We start from the raw sequence: 24,453 nt of genomic DNA, 5'->3' as shown, positions 1-24,453 counted from the left end.
ATTTGAGCCAGACTGCTAAGACATGCAACCTAGCTGGACCCAGGACCAGCTGTCCCTCTTATTCCCAAGAAAAAGCAAGATGAACATTATGGAGATTTAGATCCTGCTTCCCTCCAAAGTCACACAGTGAGGAGCGAAGGCAGGGGCATGCTTCCTCCCACCCTCCCCTGGGTCAGGGAGAGCTCTCTCCTCCATGGTGGGAATGGCTGGCGCCAGCAGGATACCCTGTGACTGCAGCTCCAGAAGTAAGAGGACACCATGCCATAGTGCTCCTAGCTTTCCCATATTAAATCATCTCAGTGCTGAAGCAGGGACGTCCTGTGTGAATTCTGCAAGAAAGAAGCTGTATGGTGCCTGACAGGGATTTGCAGTAACTGGGGAAAAGAAAAGTCCTTATCCTTATGATATAAACCACTGATGAAAGCTTGTAAGAGCAGAAGAGACTGCCAGATCTGTATCCATGGAAAAAGGGTGGTTAAGGAGGTGCAGAATGAAGAAATGCAAAGAGACTGGAACTGCAGGGCTCCTGCAAAACAAGACAGCAGCAGCACCCAATTCTTCACATATTTCCATGGAGGGCCTCAGCATAGAGGAAGAGGAGCTCTGGTTATCTCTGATGTGCTCATGCATGATCTTAGGATGTTAGGAAGTGAGGGTGAGGAGGCCCTGGCACCAGCTGTCCAGAGAAGCTGTGGCTGTCCAATCCCTGGAAGTGTTCACAGCCAGGGTAGATGGGATTTAGAACAACCTGGTCTAGTGGAAGGTGTCCCTGCCCATGCCAGGGGGGTAGAACAAGATGGGCTGTAAGGGCCCTTCCAACCCAAACCATTCCATGATTATGTGACAGTGTACTTCCTGTGCTTTCCTGAAGGCATCTTCCCAGACACACATTGCTGACATTTGCCTGCAGGAGGCTTCCTCACCAGATTTTTCACTTGGGACCACAGAGAGGAGAGGAATTGCAGGGAATGAGGATGCAGATCCTCCAGCTGGCAGCCCTCTGCTGTCATTCACCCCTGCCAGGGGTACTAATGCCAAAACCTGCACAAAACATCTCCTGCCCAGGTATTATATCACAGTCAATGCTCAATGCTGACTTTACAGCACACACTTCACCTGGACTGGCTGGTACACTGAGCCTCCTCACAGTCTGGGACAAGGTGGACTGCACCTATCACAGACATATCCCTCTGGTGAGGGTGTCCCTCTCCTTTGGCCATGTGTTACAAGGCTCAGCTCAGCAGCAGCACTGATGTATCCAGGGATCTTAGGGAATAGAAACTAAACTCCTCAAACTTCTAGGCAGCATCCTCCATCCCACACTCAGATGACATGGATGATGCTGAAAGCCCTTGCGACACCTGGTGCCATGGTACTGCACCATCCCTGCATCACACAGCCTTTGAGGAATGGCCACATTCTTCTCCATGACCTGGAGACTATTTATTTCATCACTCCAGATCCTCCTTTTCTGATATGTACAAGCAGTCCTTGAGGCTGTAACGAGGGTGTCAGGGCAGGATTGATGCCTTGGGTGACTGCAAAGGGCAAAGGGGGCATGCAGAAAACATGGCTGCACAGGTCAGTGTCATAAATCTGTATTTCTGCAGTCTTGTGGGGTCTATTTGCTCGGCTACGCTTGTTTTCATAATTAGATGCTGTCACCAAACCTTTGAGGCATGCATGGGATGGCTGTGTGCCCCAGGTCTGGCTTATCCTGACTGTGAGCCTCCAGGTCTCAAGACAGCTCCTCTATGCAATGGTAGGAAACAATAGACAAATTTCTTCCTCACATACAGATGGATGTGGGACATCTGACAGGAAAATTTCTCCAAGACTGCAGTCATGCTTCGGCTCCTCAGGGTCCTGTCCCACTAAAATTGCAACTCACCCTGAATGGCTCAGAACTGCATGTCATGGCTGCTCCCATTGGCATTGTTCTGTTGTTTCTGAGCAAAGTTTATGTAAAATTAAATGCAGGAATAAGGGTGATGACTCTGGTATCTTCCTGGTACAGAGACAGCATTGAGATGGACCTCACCACACCTGAGGGGCAGCAGAGATCTCTGCTCTCTGTGGCTAGGGACAGAACCCGAGGGAACAGTATGAAGCTGTGCCAGGCGAGGGTCAGGCTGGAGATCAGGAAAAAGTTCTTACTCCAGAGGGTGCAGGGGCACTGACCAGGTTCCTCAGGAAATGGGCACGGCAGCAAGGCTGCCAGAGCCCAAGGAGCATTTGAACAATGCTCTCAGGCACATGGTGGGATTGTCGGGGTGTCTGTGCAAGGCCAGGGGTTGGACGGATGATCCTTGTGGGTCCCTTCCAACTCAAGATATTCTGTGGTTCTATGGCAGTTACACACAAACATCACAGAGCCAGGTAATAAAGCCCAGGCACTTTTCCTTTGACGTGCTGCACCAAGGAGAAGAGTGCTGCCTGATCTCTCCCTGCCCACCAAGACAATCTGCTGTCCTCTCCATGAATGCCATGATTCCTCTTGGAGCACAACATCAGCACAGTCCTATTTACAGAATACATTTCAACCAAAGCCTGCTTACTTCCCTCTAGCTTTGTGTTTTACCTGATGACTGGCCCATCAGATTTTGAGCTTCTTCGGAGGAATGTAAGGGCAGCTTTTCTCCTGAAGAGCAAAGAAGAAACAGGTTTAATGCTTTTCCCTTCAAGGAGATAAGCAATGTCACTTCATCTAGGAAGCTCAAAATATGATGAACATACTGTCAGAAAAGTAATTTCCAAGCAGTACTTTAAGTACCTCCATCCCCTGTGCTCTATCTGCTTCCCAGGTCACCGGGAACATGCTGGCCTTGAGGACAAGGCGTGGGCCATGCCGGGGCCGGCTGTCCTCCCATCAGCGCAGCCCCCTCCAGCCATGCCTCCTTCCACTGCGGGAGGGCCGTCCTGCCTGGCTCAGCACCGCTCCCCGAGGCAGCACCCCCCAGCCGGCCCCGAGCCGCTCCTGCCAGGAAGGCACGGATGTCCCACCGGGAGAGCTCAGATGTCCCACTGGGAGAGCGCAGGCGTCCCACCGGAATCTGGAGCGGTGCAGGGCAGAGGATGCTGCCTCCTCCGTGGAGGGAGGGATGGTGCTCACGGCTTCTGCTGGGAAAGCCCAGGCTGAGAGCTAGCCTTGAGCACCATAACCCCCCACAACATCCGTCAAGCCTCTCCTTAACCTCTCCCCATGTATATTGCCACTTTTTACTCGACCTGCTCACTTCCATTAAACAACAAGAGTTTAGAAAGAGAGAGAGTCTACAGGTAAGAGAAGGATATCTTGAAAGGGTGTGTGGGTACGTACCAGGGAAAGCGGGGGTGGTCTGTCCAAGGGGAGTAAAGGGGGTTTGCTGCATAGCCAACTGGTGGAGCTTGGTCAACTGCTGAGGGGTAGGAGGGACATTAGAGCTAAGAAGGTTATTGTCATAGAGTACAACAAGTCACACTGAAAAGTAAGAACAAAATTGTAACGGGGCAGGTAGGGGAGAAGGAAAACAAACTGAAAAATAAAAAAACCCCAAAAAACTAAAAAAACCAAACCAGGAAGCCATGGTGAGACATGGCAAAAACATTAGCAGGAAGGACTTGGCCTGGGTATAGCACAATAAAGCCCAAATCTTTGACAGAAGTGCTTGGTCAGGGTCTGAAGTACAATACCAGCAAGGAGCCCATTCTTAGTGTCAGTTCAACTCCTCTGCCTCAGTGCAGGGCCAGCCAGTGGGTGTCACAGCCAGCACCCAGGAACCCTCTTTGTGCCACCAGAGCCACATTGTCACCGCTTGTCCCCGCAGCACACGTTCTTGTGCTGTGCCTCCAATGGGAAGTGCCCCTGGGAGATGGATGAACTGCATTTCTAAATGCCAGCTTGTTAGAAATATGGGGAATTATGGGCTTTAGTCATGACCAGTAGGTATTTCAGATCCTTGTATCCCTTGTTGTGCCGAGGAGGTTTTGCTGCCTGGTCAGGAAGTTTTATAGAGAGGTGTTTGTTTGGAATACATTTTGTGCTCAGTTTTACTGCTCCAAATTAAAAAAAAACAAAAAACAAAAAACAAACCAAACAAAACAAAAAAACCAAAAAGACAGGAAAAGAAAATAATACAAACCAAACTGGGCTGAAGACTGGCAGTGAGCAGGAGGGAGACTCTTTACAACCTCCCACTTTCACAGGTGCTCTGGGAGTTGTCAGCACCATATCTTCCCCCAAATTTAAACTGCTTCTTTTGCCCATCATCCCTGGCAATGGGGAGGCAGGAGTTATAGTTTCAATGTTTTGGGGGACAACAAGACTCAAACACCTCCTTGCTGCTGCAGCAGGGCTGGGGAGGGAGAGTGAGGAGGTCCGGCTGGCAGCAGTGAGGGGGAAATGCTGGGAAGAGCTGATGTGGGGGCCTGCACACACTGGGGGAGGCTGGAGGGAAGCAGCAGGAAGGAGTGAAGCACCTGAAAATTCCTGGACAGGTTACCTCTAGGGATCCCTGTCCTGCCTGGAGAGGCATGAGGACACCCAGCCTCTGCTGCCTCAGGGGAGAGGTCTCACTACTCAGCAAAAAGAGGTGTCTGCACATCTTTAGGCACAAAATAGGCACATCTCTGTGCCTATTTTGGCTGTCTTTGGCTTATTTTAGCCAAAGGTGTGATATGATGGGTTCCTGCCACAACACAGCTGTCTCCAGATAACACTGGGCATGCTACTGCTCCTGCAGGGAGCAGGGACATCAGCATCTACTGTTTTTTAACTTCAGAACTATCCTGGAGCTGCATCATGTTTCTGGAATTGCTCGTGACACCTGGTCCCGCTGGCAGGACTCCAGATGAAATCTCTTTGCCCAGTGGGCTCCAGCCATGCCCTGGGACAGAGGTCCTGCTTTGCCGAGTGGGGGAGACCAAAATCTTTTCTAACACTGACCTAGTAGACCTTCCAGACATAGTTCAGATAGTGGTACTTACACAGCCCCTGCAATTAGAGCAATAAAATCTAGGAGAGGAGAAGATGGCTGCATCCAGGTGTCATAGAAAAAGCTGCTATGTCCACCTCTTCCTCATCTTTCATGGTCAAGGGAGGGGATTGTCCCCCTCTGCTCTGGTGAGACTGTACCTGAGGTACTGCATCCAGCCCTGGATCTTCAGCACAGGAAGGACATGGATCTGTTGGAGTGAGTCCAGAGGAGGTCATGGAGATACTCCAAGGGGCTAAAGGGGGTCCAAGAGAGCTGGAGAGGGACTTTGGACAAGGGCCCTGAGTTACAGGACAAGGGGGGAATGGCTTTACCTTGACAGAGGGCCGGGTTAGATGAGATTCTGGGAACAAATCCTTCCCTGTGAGGGTGCTGAGGCCCTGGCACAGGGTGTCCAGAGAAACTGTGGCTGCCCCTGGATCCCTGGAAGTGCCCAAGGCCAGGTTGGACAGGGCTTGGAGCAGCCTGGGACAGTGGAAGGTGTCCCTGCCCATGGCAGGGGTTTGGAGCGAGATGAGTTTTAAGGGTCCTTCCAACTCAACCCAGTCTCTGACTCTATGATCCTCCTATCCATCAGATCCCAAACAGCCAAAAACACCCAGGCAATGCTGAAGCCCCTTATGAGCCAAAGCTTCCCCGGTCCTGGAGTGTTTCTCCAGGGACAAAATCATGGCAGGAGAACATGCTGGGCATTCAAAACTCTGCCCGCTCTGCAAAAGGCAGCCACTAAACATAGACACCTAAAATGTGTTTAAAATGCCCTAAAAGCACATTCTAGACTGGATTATGCACTGAACATTGTTTAAAATGACCAACCATTGAAAGAACACCCTGAGAGTAAGGATGGAGTGAGTAGCTCCTGTACCAACAGCTTTATTCAGGAAATTTGCTGGGAGTGGGGCAGAGTGCAGTCAGCAATTGTATTTTAATCCTGACAATCAGAGGAATATACGAACAAGGAAAACACTGAGCTGTTGGCACCACTTGCAAAGAAATACGGGGATAAAGACTGCATTGATCTACCCTAACTATACAGGTTATTTAGTTGTATTCTGCTTATGGAGCAAAAGCAAAGAGTACATAATTAGGAATATTTCTTATCCACTATCACAGCAGGCTATTCAGAGTACACACATACTGGTGTCACATGGCACACCAAAGCCTGGATTCCTCTAATTCCAGTGAAACCCTTTCTCCTAGGATGAAAATCCAGCTTACAGCTCCCAAATGTTCCCATATGGGGCAGGCATTCATGGTATCAAACAGCCTTGCCACCTTCTCAACTATGGAAAAAGTAATTCCATTAATTAGTACCCAAGGCACTCACTGGAAAAGGGATTTCTGAGCTGCATCAACCCCTTGCCATGGGTGGATGACTGGAGAAGGCTTTCCACCCACTGCCACATCCTCAGCCCCACCGCAGACCCCTGCCTCACAGCAGGAGGGACCATCTGCAATGGGACCTGATGGGTATTTTATCCCCTTGGAAACACATTTAGAAAGTCCCTGACTTTTCTAAGAGCCATGACCACCTCAGAAGCTGAGCTTCACTGCTTTCCTCAAAGAAATCCTTCAAACAGACTGATTTTCTATTTCCCTTGGTAATTTCAGGTGCACACATTCCAGCTGTTGATCCCTCCATGTCCCCCCTCAAAAGTGCTCCCTGACCCCCCACAGGCATGGGAGCCCAGGGGATGAGCCCAAGCCTCAGTGAGAGCAGCTCAGGGCAGCTCCTGTCTCTGCACCAAGGAGCCCAAGGTGAAGTGGGGGCTGTCCCCATGCTGCCCTGCCACCCACAGCAGCGAGACAGCCACCAAATCCAGGGTGACCACGTTGGTCTGGGGCCCTCAGCAAGGTGAGATTCAGCATGAACACCTTCCCCATCCCTCTGGGAGACACGGTGAGGGGTTTGTCCAATTTCCATGTCACCCAAAGAAGCACCCTTTCAGAAAGCCACATCCCTGCCCAGGCTTGGAAGAAGCCAGAGCTCTAGCTTCTTCCCACCCCACCAAGGCACTCAGTAGCTAAATATGCCCTTGGCATACCAACATTTTAAAGACAAGGGGAAAATAGAAAGGAAGGTTTTGGGGGTTTTGTTCCCTGTTTTGATCATTTTGAGGCACAAAATGCACAGGTTTCTCTCAGAACAAAGGGATAGCACTGAATATTGCAAACAATTTAGCATCAGGCCAAGTCCTCAGAAGTAATAAAGTTTAGTGCTAACAGGTTAAAAGGCTACTCAAGGTATTAGAGATACTACAACGGCCAGTTACTTTGAAAATACGCTATTAATATTATTGGCTAATATTAATATTATGTGAATTGACAGTAGCATGCAGGTGACAGAAAACGGTATAAGAAAAATTAGGGTAAAACTCACATCTGGGTGTGGAATAGCGTATTGTCCCTGAATTGTATAGGCCTGTAAAGGAAAAGCAAAGATGTTACCAGGGCTGGCAGGACATGAGGAGAGAACTCCATCCCTCCATTGGGACCCCCTGTATCACATTAAATTCCCTGGGACACCAAATCCTTGTGGCAGAAGGGAGATGTTCCACCTCCCATTCAACCTAGAGCATGCTGAGCTATCTGACTTCAAGGGCTCAGGCTCAGTTTGGCTTTTTCAGAAGGAATGAAACAGCTCTTTATAGGTGCCAGCATTGCATGGAGCAGGAATATCAGGCTGTGGCTGGTCTTTGCTGTACAAAAAATAAGGATCAGTTGCATGAGGGTTGAAAGTGGGTGATCTTTGGTGCCCCTCTGACAACAGAACCTGTGTAGCAGGTGCACACTGACATCACTGCCCAAGCGTGATCCCAAAAAGCAAGCCAGCTCCGTGAGCCTCTCCATATTTCCAGGTGCACAAGTCCCAGTGGATGCTTTACATCCACCCTGTACATTCCAGTGCTCTGCTGGGGCATTGGAAAGGCATAGAGGCGAGGGCTGCCTGCACTGTGATGCCTTTCACCAGCTGTAATTGATAAATCCATGCAAGTATCTGCCAGGCAAAGGGGTTTGTGTGTTTTTCCCATCCTTTGTAGCAATCCTTCCTCTTTTGTTTGCAAATAATCTCAAAATAAGCACCAATGTGGGTGAAGAGCCAGACACTAGAGAGACCAATATTTAGGACTTAACCAGATAGTAAAATATATCTCACATGTTGACACATTATTCAGATGATTCTGAAATGGCAAAAGAGATGGAGAACACTTTGAAAAGGGAGAGTAAAGATTGCCAAGAAAAATGAAAGGAAAAAACCTTGGAACCACCTGCAAATTTGCTGCATTGTTTGCAAAGTGCAAAGTGCTTTGTGTGAAGGAAACCCCCAAAATCATGCAGGAGGAAAAGAGAAAACGGCTGTCCCAGTGCCCACCAGCATCCCAGCACATGGGACATGACAGAGGCTGAAAAGTTGTCTGTCCTGGTGGTTTAATTTGGCCATTGGTTTTTGATTAGAAAAACTGAGTCTAAAAAGGTAATCAAGGGCAGGAAGGTGTCTTGGACAGATGCAACTCAACTCTGACCTTTGACGCCTGGTCTCTTTGGCAGCTGCTGTTGGCTGCTACATCACTCAGCCTACTGAGCTCCTGAAGGCTCATCCCACCCCACACACCTGTCACCACTGTCACCATCTGTTCTCGGCCCACCTGCCCCGTGCCACCCCTTGGGCAGAGCCTAAGGGCTCCCAACATTGGGAAGAACTCTCACTTCAGAGACAGTTTCTTCTTCCCATGATGTTACTTCTGTCCAAGAAACCAGCCATTCACAGCAGAAGATCTGCTGCCTCCATCTCACTCTCCCTTTTGAACAGACCAGGCAGCTGGACTCAAAGTTCTTTTCCAGGACGGCTGCTAAGATGTAGTGACACACTCCTGATCCCAATGATTGACCAATTCAGCCTGAAATAGCCTGTGCTCTGGGCTTTGCTCCTGTTCTTACTTTGTCCTTCCATTTATTATGGTTGGAGAGAAATTAAGTAACTTGTGTGGAACTGCTCTGGGTGGCACAAGCTGTGGTTTTGTGGTGCTGGCCCTACCTGGATGCTGGAGCTCTTGGAAGGTACATCCCCTGCTAGATGTCATGCACCTCAGCAGGGTAGCATCTACAGGCAGGCCCTCGGTCACCAGGTAGGGTGATGAGATGAGGTGGAGAAAGCAACAGTGTAAGTTCCCTCTTTAGAAACAGCCGTGTGCTCAGTTGCTCTTGTTTCTGCTGATTTTTGTTTTCAGAATAACCTCCAGCTCACCTGTGAGATGGTTATCCCACAAAGGAAAAACAACCCCAAAGCTCAGGGTTGGAAATAGCACGTGATGTCTGCAAGGCTGCAGTGTCAGTGGGGTGACACAGTGCAGGCTCTGGCACAGGGGGAAGCAGTACCCCAAACCAGCTGAGCACTAGGGAGGGGGATACGGCTCTCCCATGGTGGCTGCCCTGAGCAGAGGAGTAGCTGCGACAAACCCTTCCTAACCTTGGATCAATTACAGCTACACAAAGGTCTTTCTAATTGAGGTGCTAGAGAGCAGTGACATCCTCTTGTTCAACCATGCTTTTCTAATCATCTCCTTCTCAACCACTGACAAATACTGAACTTGGGTCTAGTGAAGTAAATTCCAGCCCTTCCTTTGTGTCTCCCCAGGCTTGCTGTTCCCTTCTGCTCACTGTCCAGCATCCATCATAGGAGCTAAGCCAAGATCTTTCAGTCCAGCTGCCGTGGCACACAACGGATGGGATGACACCATGCAAGTCAGAAGGCAAGAAACCTGAGTGCACTAACGGGCAGCGGCTGGTGCTGCAGTAAAAGGCTGAGGTTGGCAGTGGAGGCTGCAAGCGGGTCGGCTCTTACCTGACCACCTGCAAAAATGACAGGGGTGGAGGCGGGCTTTGGGCGGTAGGGAATGGTGGCACCTTTTGGTGGGGACTAGGAAAAGGGATAAGGAGAGGGAGAGAGAACATTAGAACAGCTTTCCTGAAACGGCGGCAAAATGAGTGTTAGAAAGCACCTAATGGAGCATGGCCTCCGGGGCCGCCATGGCAACACCCACACCAGGCAACACTGCGTTTCTGGACAGGAGCACATGGGGGAAAGAGGGGTTTCATGGGCAACAAGGACATCCTGGGGCACGGGAGATCCTCTGCCAAGGCACGGGCCCCTAAATGGCCTCCTGGACCTCCGCTGCCTCCCTCAGCTTTGCTCTGCTCTGCGCAAACCACATCGCCTGCTCTAGGCTCCCGGAACCCTTTCCAGAACACCCTGAGGAGAGCCTCAAACAGCAAGACGGGGAGGTACAGCCCATCTGAGCAACGCAGCACCATACTCAAGCTCTTTGGCTGCCCTCATCTTCCTCACCACTGGAACAAGGTCATCTTCAGGCCTTGATGCGGTCATTGCCATCTGAGCTGTGATGCAGGTGCTGTGAGGCACCTGTGGTCAGCTGAGAGGTGTCCCTGCACACGGCAGAGGGCTGGAATTAGATGGCCTTTAAGGTCCTTTCCAACCCACACATTCTGTGATTCCATGATTTTGTGCTCTTGCTGCTCTCTGTCGGGCCCCTGGGTAGGTCTGAGCAGAGCTGCAGTGAATGAGCCGCAGGTGTGATGCACAGGAGCGGCTCATCCAGGTTCTTCCTCTGGTTTTCTCCTGAACAACTTACAGGCTATAGGAAACATGGAAGTTTCTAGGGATCAGGAGAGATTTCAGCTCTCCTCTTGCTTTCTACCCAAAATTAAACAACTCGGCGACTGCTATATAAGGACAGGCAACAGAAATTACACTATCTCATGGAAAAATTTTTTTTCCTGTCATTCTTTGGATATCTACTTGTAGGAAAGCAGTGTTATCTAAATCCTGCTGTTAAGCACCTGTCTGTGGGAAAGCTGATCAAAGTACGTCTCCATCATCCCAAACCCACTTGTTCTTTTATTGCATTACAAATCTTGGAGGGGACGAGACAGGATTATCTGTTTAAGACTGAAAGGTGATATGGAACATCTCTGTGAGCCATTAAAGCCAGGGCACTTTCCAGATTTCAGACTGCAAGAAGACTTGCGGGTTTTTCTCTTTCCCATGGCTGAGCTGTACAGAGGAGCAGCACATCTTGCTTTGTGAGAAAAACGTTTTAATACACCTGGTAAGCATCACCTCAGGCTCATCTCTGCTGCAGTCTGATGATGACCCGGATGTCATCGGTGCTGCAGTCTGTGACCTCGTCATCCAAATTTCCTTTGGCAGCAGTGCAGCTGCCTGAGCATCACAACCAGCAGGGATGGGTAATGTGGCTCCTGGCTATCCCTGCTGAGATGTGCTGCTGCCAAGCTGAAGATGCTTCCATCTGGCTTTGCAGCACCTTCACCAAACCTTGCCATCCACATCTGAAGCTTCTTCTGTGGGAAACATGCTCCTTCCTGTTGTGAAAGGGCTGTTCAGCTAGGCAGAGGGCCTTACATTGGTCCCTGCTTTGTCTGTCTCTGGGATGCACCAGGAGTGGAATGTGTCACCATCCTGTGTCCCAGGGGCTTTCCTCCTCGAGCTTCTCCCATCTGAGGTGGCAAGTGTGGACATGAGGCATGTGGCTGAGGTCATCTCCAGCAACTGGTACAGCAGCATTTCTCCATGGCAGAGATCTTCCAGCTCTGCTTGTCACCATTTATCCCAGAAAAGGGCACCTTGGACATACATCCATGTGCCCTATAGTCCCTGCTCTCCACCAGCCTTCCTCACTACCATTCCCACTGTGCCTCACTGGAACACAGCCTTGTGCTCCCAGTCCCAGCTCCCCCAGTTCAGGGGATGCTCTGGCCTCTTTCTCCTCCTGGTTGTGGAACTTGTGAGGCAGAGACCAGGTTCCTGGAGCAGTAGCTGTCTGTAGCCCCCATATCCTTCTCACAGCACCCTGAGTGCTGCTGGGATGCCAGGCTGTCCCAGCTTGCTGGTACTCCTCTGCCCGCAAGCCACCCCCTGCTCTGACACAAACCACCTCCTTTGGGGCACCCAACCAGACAGGCTTCCAGTGTGGGACTCTAGAAACTACGGACAATGGTGAGGAAAAGACATGAGGTGTATTTCCAGCAGAGGTACCAGGAAATGAGAGTGGTCCGACAACGCGTGCTGAAGGGGACGAGAGAGACACGCTCTACAGCTCCCAGCGCTCTGGTGGGGCCAGCTGGGATTTTTTTTCCATATGTACTTTACCCTCTTTGTTACAGACTGTACCTCCAGCATCACCACACAGATCTGTTTGACACACTGGATAATTGCATCGGGTGTCCCCGAGATTGTCACTGCCCGCTCCGTGGAGTTGGGCAGCATGTCCCCAGCCACTTGGACCTGAGCACCTGTGGACTGGAGACAGAAAGAGAGAGGAAGGAGAAATCCCACAGCTGAATGCCTTCACTCAGAGCCAGCTCCAGCCCCAACACCAAGCACCTCCGAAGGGCCCGGCACGTGGCATTCCATGGGATGCTGCTCGTACATCAGCCACACCATTCTGGGAAGCAATGTGATCTGTGATGCAGCACAGGGATCCCCTTTCCCAAGGCAGCTCCCCCTTGGCTGCAGATCAGCTCCAAGGAGCTGCACTGAAGGGCAATAATTAAATGGAATCTGCCTTACCTCTCGGATTTCCTTGATCTTGGAACCCCCCTTGCCGATGAGGGAGCCGCACTGACTCGCTGGCACCACCAGCCGCAGTGTCACTGGAGGTTTGCTGGTAGCGGTGCTGTTGCTCATGGAGTTGGTTATGTCCTTGGGAAGGAAAAGTGCAGCACATCAGCCCTTGGTACCTGACCAGAGACACATCCAGTGCCTAGGTGGCACATCTACACATGTTGTGGTCAGGTGACTAAAGTTCCCTCCTGAACACTTCCAGGGATGGTGACCACTACTGTTCTGGGCAGCCTGTTCCCAGGCCAGACAGACTTTCCAGTGAAGAAATCTTCCCTATTATCCAACCCAAACCTGAGGTAATTTCCTCTGGTCCTGTTACTTGTTACCTAGGAGAAAAGACCAACACCTAAATGGCTACACTCTCCTTATAAGCAGTTGTAGAGAGTGAGAATGTCCCCCCTGAGCCTCCTTTTCTCCAGGCTGAGTCCCCCAGCTCCCTGACTTGTGCTCCAGACCCACCCTAGTTAGAGATGTGTGAAAGGTTCTATGCTGAGGCCATGTCCCAGTTAGTAAAACCCAAGCAGACACTGCTGTCCCCAGCCATGGGCTGGCTCACATTTCTCACCTCCTCAAATTTGTAGGCGATCATGGCAAAAGCCTTGAAGATGGCATCAGTGGGGCCAGTGATGGTCACAATCCGCTCAGGGCAGTTCCCCTCTGAGATGTTGATCCTTGCCCCACTCTGGAAAGAGAAGAGGAGTCCTGGAATAGCCACAGCCAAGCAATCAGGTGGGTCCTCTCTCAGCCTGATACCTGTGCCAGCCTCACAGCATTCCAGCTAACCTTCCAAACTCCCACCCCTCCTCTGCAGTGATTTCAGCCCTGCCTTATCCCAACCCTTAGAAAGGGTTTCCAATGTTTTATCGCAAAGCAAACCCATGGAATCGAGGTAAGACCAGCTTGTGGGGTCATTGCCTGTGAAGTGTTTTACTCACTGTCCTGACAACTCCCTGGGAGCTGCAGGCACAAAGACCCTGGAAAAATTCAAAGCATCTCACAAGTGACTTAATTTTAATGTTTCATTAAATACTTGACTCTGGAAAATGTGACAGGAGTTTGAGTTTGAAGGGAAAAAACTGATATAAAGAGCTCTGGGGACAGCTGGCTTGCTTCTCCTGACCCTGGGAATTACTACACATATCACAGAGGGCAATGTGCAGCTCTGGCTGCTCACCTCCTCACGCATCTTCTTCACGGTCTCTCCTTTCTGAAACAAGAGAGAAAACCAAGCCATTACTGAAAATTCACAACTTCTACCCTTAAAACAACCCTACCAAAAATGCATCTCCCTAATAATACCAATGTGAAGCCAAAAACATGGGAGCTGTGATGCCTGGCCCTGCCTCCCCACATGATGGTCAGCTGAAGAGCTGAGCATGTAAATCATCAAATATATATATACAAATTCACAACTGTGAATATTCCCAGAGTTGGACATGCTGATGGAAAAATAAGGCCCAAGCATACAGGAAAATGTGTTCATGCTGCAAATCTTTGCCACCATAAACCTTTCTTTTAAAACCACACAAAAAACCCCCTAATCCTGTATAGCCAGGACTTTCCAAAACATTGTGGAAACACCAGAGCAACTCAGGAAGCTTTTTTGGACAAGGTAAATGGAGTCCCCTGGCCTCAGAGACAGGGGCTATAGAATTACTTAGAATATAATTTAAATGTACCTGTGTGTTATCTCATAATGAAGTTATTTGATGAAAACACAAGAGTAACATGACTGTAAACTCCCAGCCATCACCCAGTGAAGCAGCTGGAAACAGTTTGGTGAGGTTTTCAGGGGAATGGTCTTTTGACACCTCTGTGGGTTTCTCCTAATTCCTGGCTGACAAATGCAGCAACTAGCCCAGGCACCCAACACCTTTCAGGACATCACAGGGAAGAGGTGACTATGGCATATGCCACACCACAGGCGCAGGAACAGCATCAAAGGTACATTAAAAGGCATCCTTACCTTCCCAATGATGCTTCCCACTTCCTACACAGAGAAAAAGCCAAAACCAGAGGAACTGACATTAGAAAACGCAATGAGAATCCAACCCAACCCCATAATGAAGTGAAGACCTGGTGGACATTGTTCCCAGCAGAGGGACAGGGTTGAGGGGCAGGAATGAGAGGGAGTAGGAGCACCATGCCACACTCCCTGCCGGCAGGACAGCTATTCCTGGGCTGGGACAGCTGGACAGAGCTGTGTGTGGGGCTGGGCAGGTGGGACAGGGATCTGTGAGGACACCCCCACTGTGGGAACCCCTTACCTTGCCGTGCATCAGCAGCCGGATGGTGAGGGTGACGTTGAGGCCGCCTTCGGAGACCTTGGACTCCATTTCCTACCAGGGACGAGAGACGTGCGCTAGCTGGGAGAGCAGCCCGGCACAGGCAGCACCTTGGCGGGATCACCTGGGGACACAGCGGGGACTATTGGCTCTCAGAATAAGTTCCTTGGGGTGGGACAGACCCCCACAGAGTAGATAAAAAGCAATTCTGGACCTGGGCATCAGATGAGCAGCTTGGCCAAGGGCCAGCAGCTGCAGTGGGGCTTTAAAGCATCCACAGCACCTATCTAGCAAACTAAAGCTCACCATTTCCAGCATAAAGAAAACCACAAGGCACCTTTTCAGTGGTCAGGAATTGTCTATCTGACTCCAGGACCACTGAAAGGGAAGGACAGAACTGGCATCCTGGTTGCCACACATCCTGACCTGAGAGCTCCCAGATGGACAGACTGCAGACCACACCCCTTCCAGCCATTCATGTCACAAATATCTAAGGAAGCCATGCTGTTTTCCTTTTCCATTCTCTTTCTTTCCTCCTCTGCCCTTTAGAGGGTCACTGATGTTTTGAAGTCAAGGGGGGGGGGAAATAAATAAAAACCACAGAATGGCAACAAATCCTTCATTTTTCATGCCTGATGCCTCTTTAGGAGCATCTCTGCATGAGGATGTGGCATATGACATGTCCCTGCAGCCCACTGCATGGGGAGAGCAGTCCCGTCCCAGAGGGAGGTGCCAGCATCCTTCTACGTGCAATGCTGAGGGATACAGAGCAATTCTCCCTCACATTATTTAATCCCTCAGTCAGTATCAGATGAGATATTTTTCATCCTGCTCACAAGCATCTGGCATTTCCCTTTGCTCAGACAGGGACTTATGTGAGCAAAAAAAGCAGGAGATAAACAAGTTCTCAAGTACTGCTTTAATGCAAGTCAGGATGAATAAATGGCAGCAATGCACAGACGGTGGCTGGGATATGGGTTTGATGCAAAACCTCTTCCCAGAGGTTATTATGAAACCCAAAATGGATAAACCCACGTGGTTTGCAGGGGGATAGAATTCCCTGAAGCTAAAGGACACTGGCTCACTGGGAATGAGGCTGCTTATGACCTACATGCAAACATGGGACTTGAGGCTCCTGCATGTTACAAATGAAAAAAAAAAAGGATGGAATCCTCACAAGAAGGATAAGAAATGAAATGTGATGAACACCAAAACAGATTCACTGGCACAGGCTGCCCAGAGAGTTTGTGGGGTCCTGATCCCTGACAGTGTCCAAGGCCAGGTTTCACAGGGCTTGGAGCAACCTGGGATAGTGGAAGGTGTCCCTGCCCATAGCAGGGGGTGAAATGAAATGAGCTTTAAGGTCCCTTCCAACCCAAACCATCTGGTTCTATGCCAAGCCAAAAGGTGCTTTTAAGGGTGGGGAGAAGGAGAATATTTTCGAGGAAAAAGGTGATGACATTGGAGACTGAGGTAATAGGAATGGGCTGAGAGACTGTAACAGAACAGGCAAGATCAGGAATTGTCAAGACTGTCCCTACTGTAAGGTGTACAACGAAGGAAAATAACTAGCTGTGTTAGTTAACCCCAGACTGACTCCTATGCATGGAAGGCAGTGCCAGAAAGGGTCAATAAGCAGATAGGTACAGGCCAGCATTTCCAGTGCTCACAATGTGCCAGGAAACAAACTCCTCACCAGAGACATAACAGAATTATAAAATGGTTTGGGTTGGAAGGGAACTTAAGGTATCCCATTCCACCCCGCTGCCATGGGCAGCGACGCCTTCCACTACCCCAGGCTGCTCCAAGCCCCTGGAGTCCAACCTGCCCTTGGACACTTCCAGGGAACCAGCTTCTCTGGGCACCCTGTGCAAGGGCCTCCCCACCCTCACAAGAAAGAATTTCTTCCTAAAATCTCATCTAATCCTCCCTTCTTTCAGTCTAAAGCCATTCCCCCTGGTCCTGTGGCAGGGAGGGTGTTTGCCATCCCCAGCTCCACATCTCTTGCAGGAAGAACCCTGCATCAGGCCATTACGTAAATGCTTCCAATTGATTGAAAAAGTGGGTCATGTGTTAGCCAAATGCTCCTGGCTTTAAGATTTATCAGCATTATTAAATTAAACACGCTTCATGCTCCAGTGAGCAGGAAAGCTATATTGGCCTTTTCTTAATCATACTAGTGAAAGGTAAGTATTTTATAGGGGGCTCATGAGCTCAATGGAAGGCATGGCAACAATAGATCCAAAGCATTTACTCTGGGCACAGGCCTCCCCCAACAGCCCTCATTCTACATGGACAAAGGGCTGGGAAAAATTATCCCCCGGAATGCCATTTTGAGCATTTCAGAGCATTCCCTGCCTGGAGAGAGAACAATCTCAGCCCCTTCCTCTTCACCATCGTGTTCTGCCTTGTTCACCACAGCTTTGAAATGGCTCCTTTGTCCACCCACTTGAAAGCCCTGAGGACACCATTACAGGCAGCCCAATGTCCAGACTAGATACAGAGCCCAGCTCCAGCCCAGTGAGAAGCAGGTACAGCCCCACAGAGGTCAAAGGCATGGAATTAGGAGACAGAGTCAAGCTAGGCCCCAAAAGGGAAGCTGCACAGTGAGTCAAGCCAGGCTCTGCCAAGCATCACACCTGGGCAACCACAGGTGGAGGACTGGAGCATCCTTCTTCCATGCATGAGGAGCAGCCAAAAGTTTTTGCACCAAAGCTGGACAATGTCCTTCCAAAGGATGATCCCATTCCACAGTAAATAGGCCTGTTAATTGCAGCTGCCTTTGCAAAAGTGCCTGGAGGAGACATCATCAGTTCTCAGAGCAATCTGGTTCTTCCTCAGTTCAAATATATTAAATTCTGGGAAATATATTAAATTCTGGGAAATTTCCTTAATCTATCACGAACCCCCTATGTCTGAGAAAGCAACTCAGGAATCAGTGATCAAGGCATAGGAAGGAAAATTAAAGCCCAGAACAGCAGGAAGACTCCTCTTCCCCACATGCAAACATACACACTCCAATTTTTCTCTTTTCCAATTTTTTAGAGGTTGGAGCAATTCCCTCAGCTGGTGCTCTTGTGTTTATGCATGTTGATACCTCACAAATACCAACACATCCCTAAAATTCGAGCAATTCCCTTTCAATTAGGGGAAATCTGAACACTGTGTATTGAATTACTTTAATAACACGATCATCTCTCATACAGGAAGAGGCACATAAAGCAGAGCAGGAGGAGGGAAATGGAGCTCTGGGCTGGATATTGTTCTCCAGCCTAGCTTCCACAAAGGAGCTGGAAAAGGCAGATGCTGGGATCCAGGGAATCATGCCTCTGCTATCCCTGATGGCAAGAGACTCAGCTGAGCTTCAGCAGAGCCCAAATCTCTGCAGGGGTGCTGGGGGACATTGCTGGCTCTGTGCTTGCTGAAGCCAGCCCTTGTCCTTCTCTTCCTCCTGCCATGCATTCCTAGGGCTCGCTGGGTGCACAAGCCCCATGCTAGCAAGCTTTGCTTCCTAGAGTTGTTTTTGGGGGGCATAGTAATGTTTGTTCAAGCTGTCCAAAAACAGAAAGGAGAACTCTGTGCAAAGACGCCCCACTTGCATAACTCACCCCCTCCCTGAAACATCTGAGTGGAAAGTTCACAGGCACCACCAAGCCAATGCAAAGGAGAAAGTCTCCATCACCCCCCCACACCCATCACCGGGCCTCCAAAAATCCCACTTTCTTATAGGCATATCACAGAATCAAAAAATGGTTTGGGTTGGAAGGGACCTTAATGCTCATCTTGTTCCACCACCCTGCCACGGGCAGGGACACCTTCCACTATCCCAGGTTGCTCCAGGCCCTGGAGTCCAACCTGGCCTTGAACACTTCCAGGGATGGGGCAGCCACAGCTTCTCCTGGTCATTGCAGGCTGATAAAATCCAACACCTCAGAGCCCTGTGGACCAAGAGCCTGTGATGACCTGTGCAGGTAAAGAGCAGGGTGGGCAAGGCCTTGGTCTGTGCAATCCCTGCTGTGCCACCTCCCCGAAGGACCACACCCAAAACCCCGCCCTGGAGCATCTCGGTTGCTCAGTGGTAATGCCATCCTGGAAAACATCCACCATACTTCTCAGACTCTCTGGTGTTCCAGGAACCCCACCAGCACAGATGTTAAAGACAGCCACAAACCCTTGGCATCCTCCAGCACACTGCAATGTTCCACAGCCAGGATTTCAAATAGGGGTGGCAGAATTTAGTGTTGGGAATTAACATCTGGGACAGAACATCCAACACTCAAGACAGCATTTTCCTCTGTGAGGGCATCTTCACAAAATTCAGACCAGGGTTTTCTAACCCTTGGAAAACGATGGATGTGTTAAAAGCAGAGAAAAGCCAGAGAGGCCAGGAAAGAGGATGTTTTTCTGATATTTTAGGCTTTCTAGCCCATTTTCTCAAGGAGGGCTGCCTGTCCATCTCCATAAGCAGGAGCTTTCTCCCAACTCCTATCACGCTGACTTGATCTTGCTATTAAGACCTAATCCGGTGATTTCCAGCGTGGTGCTTTAGAGGCTGGGAAGCTCGGCAGTGCAGCCAGCTTGGGATTATGATGACAGCACAGTCTGGCCAGGTCAAGACAGGGTTGGAAGGAGGAAAAACCTTAAACCACATGGAAATGCATCAGCCACCAACGAGCTTTAGCTGTTGGGAGATGAAGCGGTGGGAGGGCAGTAGCGCCATCTACATGAGTGACACCAAAAGCTATTTGGGAACAAAGCTGCAATTCCAGCTGCTGCCATTTTCCATAGCTGTAGTCATTTTGGTTGACCTTTCCTCTTCTCCACTCTCCAGCTTTGGTGGAAACATTTTACCAAAAAGATGCTCTATGCTATCCATCAGCCAGCAGGATATTTCTGCCACTTCCCTGACAATAATCATTAAAAGCAGCACAGGAGATTAATGTCCTGCTCCGGCCCCCACAGCAGGCATCTCTGGAGGCTTCTTCCTCAGTCACCTGCTCCCATTTCCCTGCTCCCCTACAGCTGAGATCACAGCCTTACAGAATCATTTAGGTTGGAAAAGACCTCTATAACCACTGAGTCCAACTGTTTCCCCAGCACTGTCAAAGTAAACCCTGTCCCCAAGTGCCACATCCATGTGCCTTTTTAGCAGTTCCTGGGATGGGGATTCCTCCACTGCCCTGGACAGCCTGTGCCGGTGCCTGACCACCCTTACCATGAAGACATTTTTCCTAATATCCAATCTAAACCTCCCGGGGCACATCCCGAGGTCATTTCCTCTTGTTCTGAATGTCTGCACTGATACAATGATGCAGAGCTCCAGCGCAGTCACACTGCAGTGGGCACAGCCACATCCCAGCCAAACACCTGCCCTCTCCTCCAGGAAATTCCTAGCCAATTTCCTGGTTTTCTCCGTTATCTGGTGAACCCCACTTATGGGCTCAGGCATTAGCCTCCACCAAAGCAAGCTCAGTCCAGGGAGAACTGCTCGTTTTGTCGTGATGGCAGAACCACTACTGCAGTCTTTTGTGTCAAGATCACTGGATCAAACTGCAGCCTTTCCTTGCCAGCCTCCCCAGGATGACGGTTAGGAACATAATTTTCCCTACTGCAACAGGACAGCAGGATGAGAGTACATATCTCTGTGCCCTGATACATTTGTGGAAGACAAAACCTTGAGGTTTCTGTTAATAGCAGGTTTAGATGAAATTCAGGTACCTTAGAGATGCATCTGCAGAGAACTACAGGATGCAGAATTCCCATTTGCTCACACAAGCTGCTGCAGTGTTGCAAGCAGAGGTCAGACACAGAGTGAGGGAAATGGAATGTAGTAGCAGCAGGATGTAAGATGTCTTTAGGAAAGCCAGAAAACCTTGTTTGGGCTGTTTTTGGGGCTTTTTGATTGTGAGACCTTGAGCAAAACCAGTGGCTTGAACCTGTTTAACCCCCACCTCAACAAGGTTATTAGAATTATTAAGAGTTATTCAAAGAATAATGGGTCCTCACTTCATTTGTTTAATTAAAGCTGATTTTGGAAGGTTGGGGTGAGCAGGGAGGGGATGGGAACATTGTGCTATAATTCAGCCACTTCCAAATCACTCCTTTAGTTACTTCTGGAACAACTTGCAAATGAAAACAGTATTTTCAGTGAATGTCACACTGCATAAGTGCATCAGAAACTTCCCCCTATGAGGTGATGAAAGCCAATGCTCATTGCAGCTGGGTCCACCATGACTCGGTGACCAGAAGCACTGGCAGATGTCTGTAAAGCTTTGACAAGACCCTGAGTGCCAAGGAAATAACATTTCCTGGGGTAAGGAACATCAACTCTTTCTCCTTTGGTCTGCCAGCAGATTAAAAGATATATAAAAGCAATTACAGTTTTTTCCTGAAATACCAGCTGTCCCTCCAAGATCAAGCCATTATTTTAGAGAAGCTGGGAGCATCCATGGGAGCTGCTGATGGTCCAGCGAGGATCAAGCATTGGCTGGGTCTTGGCTGATGCCAGGTGCCCCAGTGGGCTGAGGGAGGCAGAGCCAGCAGCGCCACACTGCCCCCCCAGCCTGGACCTGCTGCGGCGCTCGGCACTGCAGAGTGGGGCGGGCTCTGCTGCAGAAGCCGAGCCAGGGAAAAGAATCCCAAACGTCATCGCTTGGCATTGCAGAGACCAGGAAAGGGACTGCTTCAGTGCCACACTCCGCATCCACATCCCTGACTGCCTGTGGGACTTGGGAAGCACCACAAGCAGTGCTGCAGAGGGCAGCCAGACCAAGCCTGCTGGCGAGCGGAGTAACTGTGGGATGTGCAGGGAGCTGGGGTGGGTGAAACCACTGGAAAATGGCTGGGAAATGCTCTAAAACCCCCCAAAACATTGATCAAAACATTGGTTTTAACTCCTGTTAAAATGCCAGGTGACAATCCAAGTGGGAGAAGTTCTTGGCGAGCAGAGCAAGAAGCCAAAATGAGTGTGGCAATGTGAAGAAAATAAGATAGAACTTTGCAACTTAACTGTGTGCAATTAAGTGCACAGAGGAAATGCTCCCCATCCACCTGAAAGTGGCTGAGAGTGACAAGCTGACTTGCAAGACCAGGAGAAGGAAACCAGGAATGGTGAACTGGCTCTTCAAAGGAGATCCAGGCAGCAGAGAGCAACCCCACACCCCTGGGGCCAGCAAACACGGACCCACAGGGAAGGGCTGGAGGAACCAAGGCTCTGCAGCACAGGAGGGCAGAGGGACACAGGGCTTTGAGTGAGGGGCTTAAGCTGCACTGCAGAAGATCCCAGAAAAGAGCTTCCCCACAGCCACGCCACACTGCCAGTTATCCCTCTTTAAATCTTCCAAACATTCATGTGTTTGCAAATAAAGCTCATTTCTGTTAAACAACCACATTTACAACCTTGACACCAAGCCAAATGCACCCAATTCAGGGTTATTTCCTCCCAGCCAAAGGCCAAGGAACAGAAGTCAGAAGGTGCCACCTTGCAGCAGGAGATGCCTCCACAGATGCCCCAGGGATGCTCTGCCAGGGCTGTGCATCAGCCCCAAAGGACCCATATCTTGCCCTAAAGGAGCCATCAGAGTTGGAAAAATACCCCAAGGGATGAGACAGTCAAATATCAGCCCCCTAAGTGCCAGATTTTAGATGTCATTTTTCAGGGGAACCCAAAAGACTCCCCAAAAAGGATGCTCATGGCCACAGATCCATGCTGGATGCTAGCAAAGGAGAGAGCACAGGGAGGTGTGCGGACCTCCAGAGACAAGCAGCTTGTTCCCTCTCATTTCCAGAATGCTGTCCCCCAGCATTCTGGAAATGAGAGGTGCAGCACTGCAAAAAGCTCCAGGCACATTCCCAACATCCTTGCAGCTGGGGGACAGCTCAGAGGAGAAGCCCTCCATGGACCTGGGAAAGCAGAAAGTGCCCACCTTCCAGGGCATCCTCCAAAACAGATAAGGATGCAACCAGGAGCATCTCTTCACAGTGCCCAGCAGAAGCCATCCCACAACCCCCCTCATTCACCTCCTCCTCCAGAGCCTGCCGGCTGCCCTGGCTTTAATCCCACAGGCAGCATCATCCCAATAATTTCCTCCATTTTCAATCTACTTCCCTCCATTTTCAATCCAGTGATCTGGGGGCAGTCCACAAATCCCTTCATCCTGAGAGCAAAGCAATCTACTGCTTCATCTCATCCCCTCTCCATTTCTCTAATCCCTGGAAACAGGGATGAGGTTTGGAGCACATGGGCTGCCCCGGAGCAGTCTGTCCAGGCACTGCTGGACAGAAACATGGGGGGCTGCGGCTACTCTCATGAATGCCACCCAACTTCTCAAAGCACCTGGGGCAGGTCTGAGCCCCTCCTGATCCAGGGATGGGGGAACAGGTCTTCCCACTCCCCCCCCCAGCTGCCATGCTGGGGATGTAACGGGCAGATTAGGTGCACCACAGAAAACATGTGGGGATCAATCAAGGGTGATGGGGGGAATTACAAACACCCTGGTCCCATCAATCCTGGTTGAATCCAGTGCTCTTTGTCCGCAATCTCAAATCCATAATTTTCACCCTGGCCATGGATGTTCTTTGGGAACAGGAGACTGATCAGTGGGCAATTGGACTCTTGTTTCTGCCTTCCCTGGAGTAGTGACCCAGCACCCCGAGGGGCTTGGTCTGCATGCAGACTGACCCCATCCCCCCTTTGCCAAGCCCCCACTGATGCAGGGCCAGAAGAGTCAGGAGCAGGGGATCCCACACCGACAGCCACCACAGGGCCGTGTCCCACCCGACACTGTCCCCAGCCCAAAGGAAGGGGCTGCAGGGTCATGTGTGACAGGGCTGTGTGGTGGCTCTGCTGGGCTGCACTGTCCCCATCCTGCACAGTGCTGGCTCTTCCCGCTCCAGCTGGCAAGGAGGAGGATGGGGCCCCTCAGCATTCGGGGGTGGATCGCCAGCGTGCTGCACTCAGACCCTGACAGCAGGCTCCAAAACTGTCACTCCTGATCTGTTTTCACTTCAGCTAAACCTCAACCCCAATTACAATCAAGGAGAGGCGCCTCTCCTTCCCCCTTCTCCCTGTGGTAGGTCCTCTCCTACCTCAGGTCTCAATGCTGAGCCAAACCTCAGTCAGAGAATGGGTAAACTGGCTCTGCTGGGAATTGGGGCTGTCAGAGATGGGGTCATGACTGCCCCTGTCCCCAAACCTGGCCCTGGAAGTGAGGGCACAGCCACTGCAGTGGTTGCATTCCTGAAGGGCTGTGGATCTCTATCAATATCTGTGGGGAATGCGCCACCAATATCATGCCTCTGCCATGGGTGGTATCCAGCTCCAAAGTTGCATCCATGGAATGGAGGGGGTTTGGTGGCAGTAGGGTGCCCCCACTGCCTGCTGCCAGCTCACTTAGCAACCCCCAAATTAAATAAATAAATTAAACCAGATCCATGTGTGTGCATGCTATCACAGCACCAGGATGGATGCGTTCAGCAGAAAGCTGGGAAAAAGCTCAGCGGATGGAGACAGCCCTTACTGACTGGGGAAGCT

At 50.3% G+C, this 24,453-nt stretch overlaps 1 protein-coding gene across 23 annotated transcripts in view; it reads right to left on the bottom strand.

Annotated features, from left to right (window-relative positions):
• PCBP3 (poly(rC) binding protein 3) overlaps positions 1 to 24,453 on the bottom strand; it is a 54,538-nt gene that overhangs the window by 12,331 nt on the left and 17,754 nt on the right. For 4 of the 23 annotated variants that reach the window (XR_007780569.1, XM_050987562.1, XM_050987563.1 and 1 more), the window contains exons 5-14: positions 14,904 to 15,045; positions 14,603 to 14,626; positions 13,811 to 13,843; positions 13,202 to 13,318; positions 12,583 to 12,714; positions 12,163 to 12,312; positions 9,817 to 9,891; positions 7,354 to 7,395; positions 3,320 to 3,398; positions 2,582 to 2,641 (exon numbers count right to left, since the gene is read on the bottom strand). Coding sequence is in view for 15 of the 23 variants with exons in the window: in XM_050987562.1 (XP_050843519.1) it covers positions 2,582 to 2,641; positions 3,320 to 3,398; positions 7,354 to 7,395; positions 9,817 to 9,891; positions 12,163 to 12,312; positions 12,583 to 12,714; positions 13,202 to 13,318; positions 13,811 to 13,843; positions 14,603 to 14,626; positions 14,904 to 14,972 (781 nt within the window). In the remaining 8 variants the exon portion in view is untranslated. The remainder of the gene's footprint in view (positions 1 to 2,581; positions 2,642 to 3,319; positions 3,399 to 7,353; positions 7,396 to 9,816; positions 9,892 to 12,162; positions 12,313 to 12,582; positions 12,715 to 13,201; positions 13,319 to 13,810; positions 13,844 to 14,602; positions 14,627 to 14,903; positions 15,046 to 24,453) is intronic. The other 19 variants (XR_007780570.1, XM_050987551.1, XR_007780571.1 and 16 more) reach the window with 14 other exon arrangements.

This window comes from Serinus canaria, assembly GCF_022539315.1.
Source record: "Serinus canaria isolate serCan28SL12 chromosome 7 unlocalized genomic scaffold, serCan2020 HiC_scaffold_29, whole genome shotgun sequence".
Classification (NCBI taxonomy): domain Eukaryota; kingdom Metazoa; phylum Chordata; class Aves; order Passeriformes; family Fringillidae; genus Serinus; species Serinus canaria.
The sequence above is the reverse complement of the archived record's forward strand: the minus strand, read 5'-3'. Positions and strand labels throughout refer to the sequence as shown.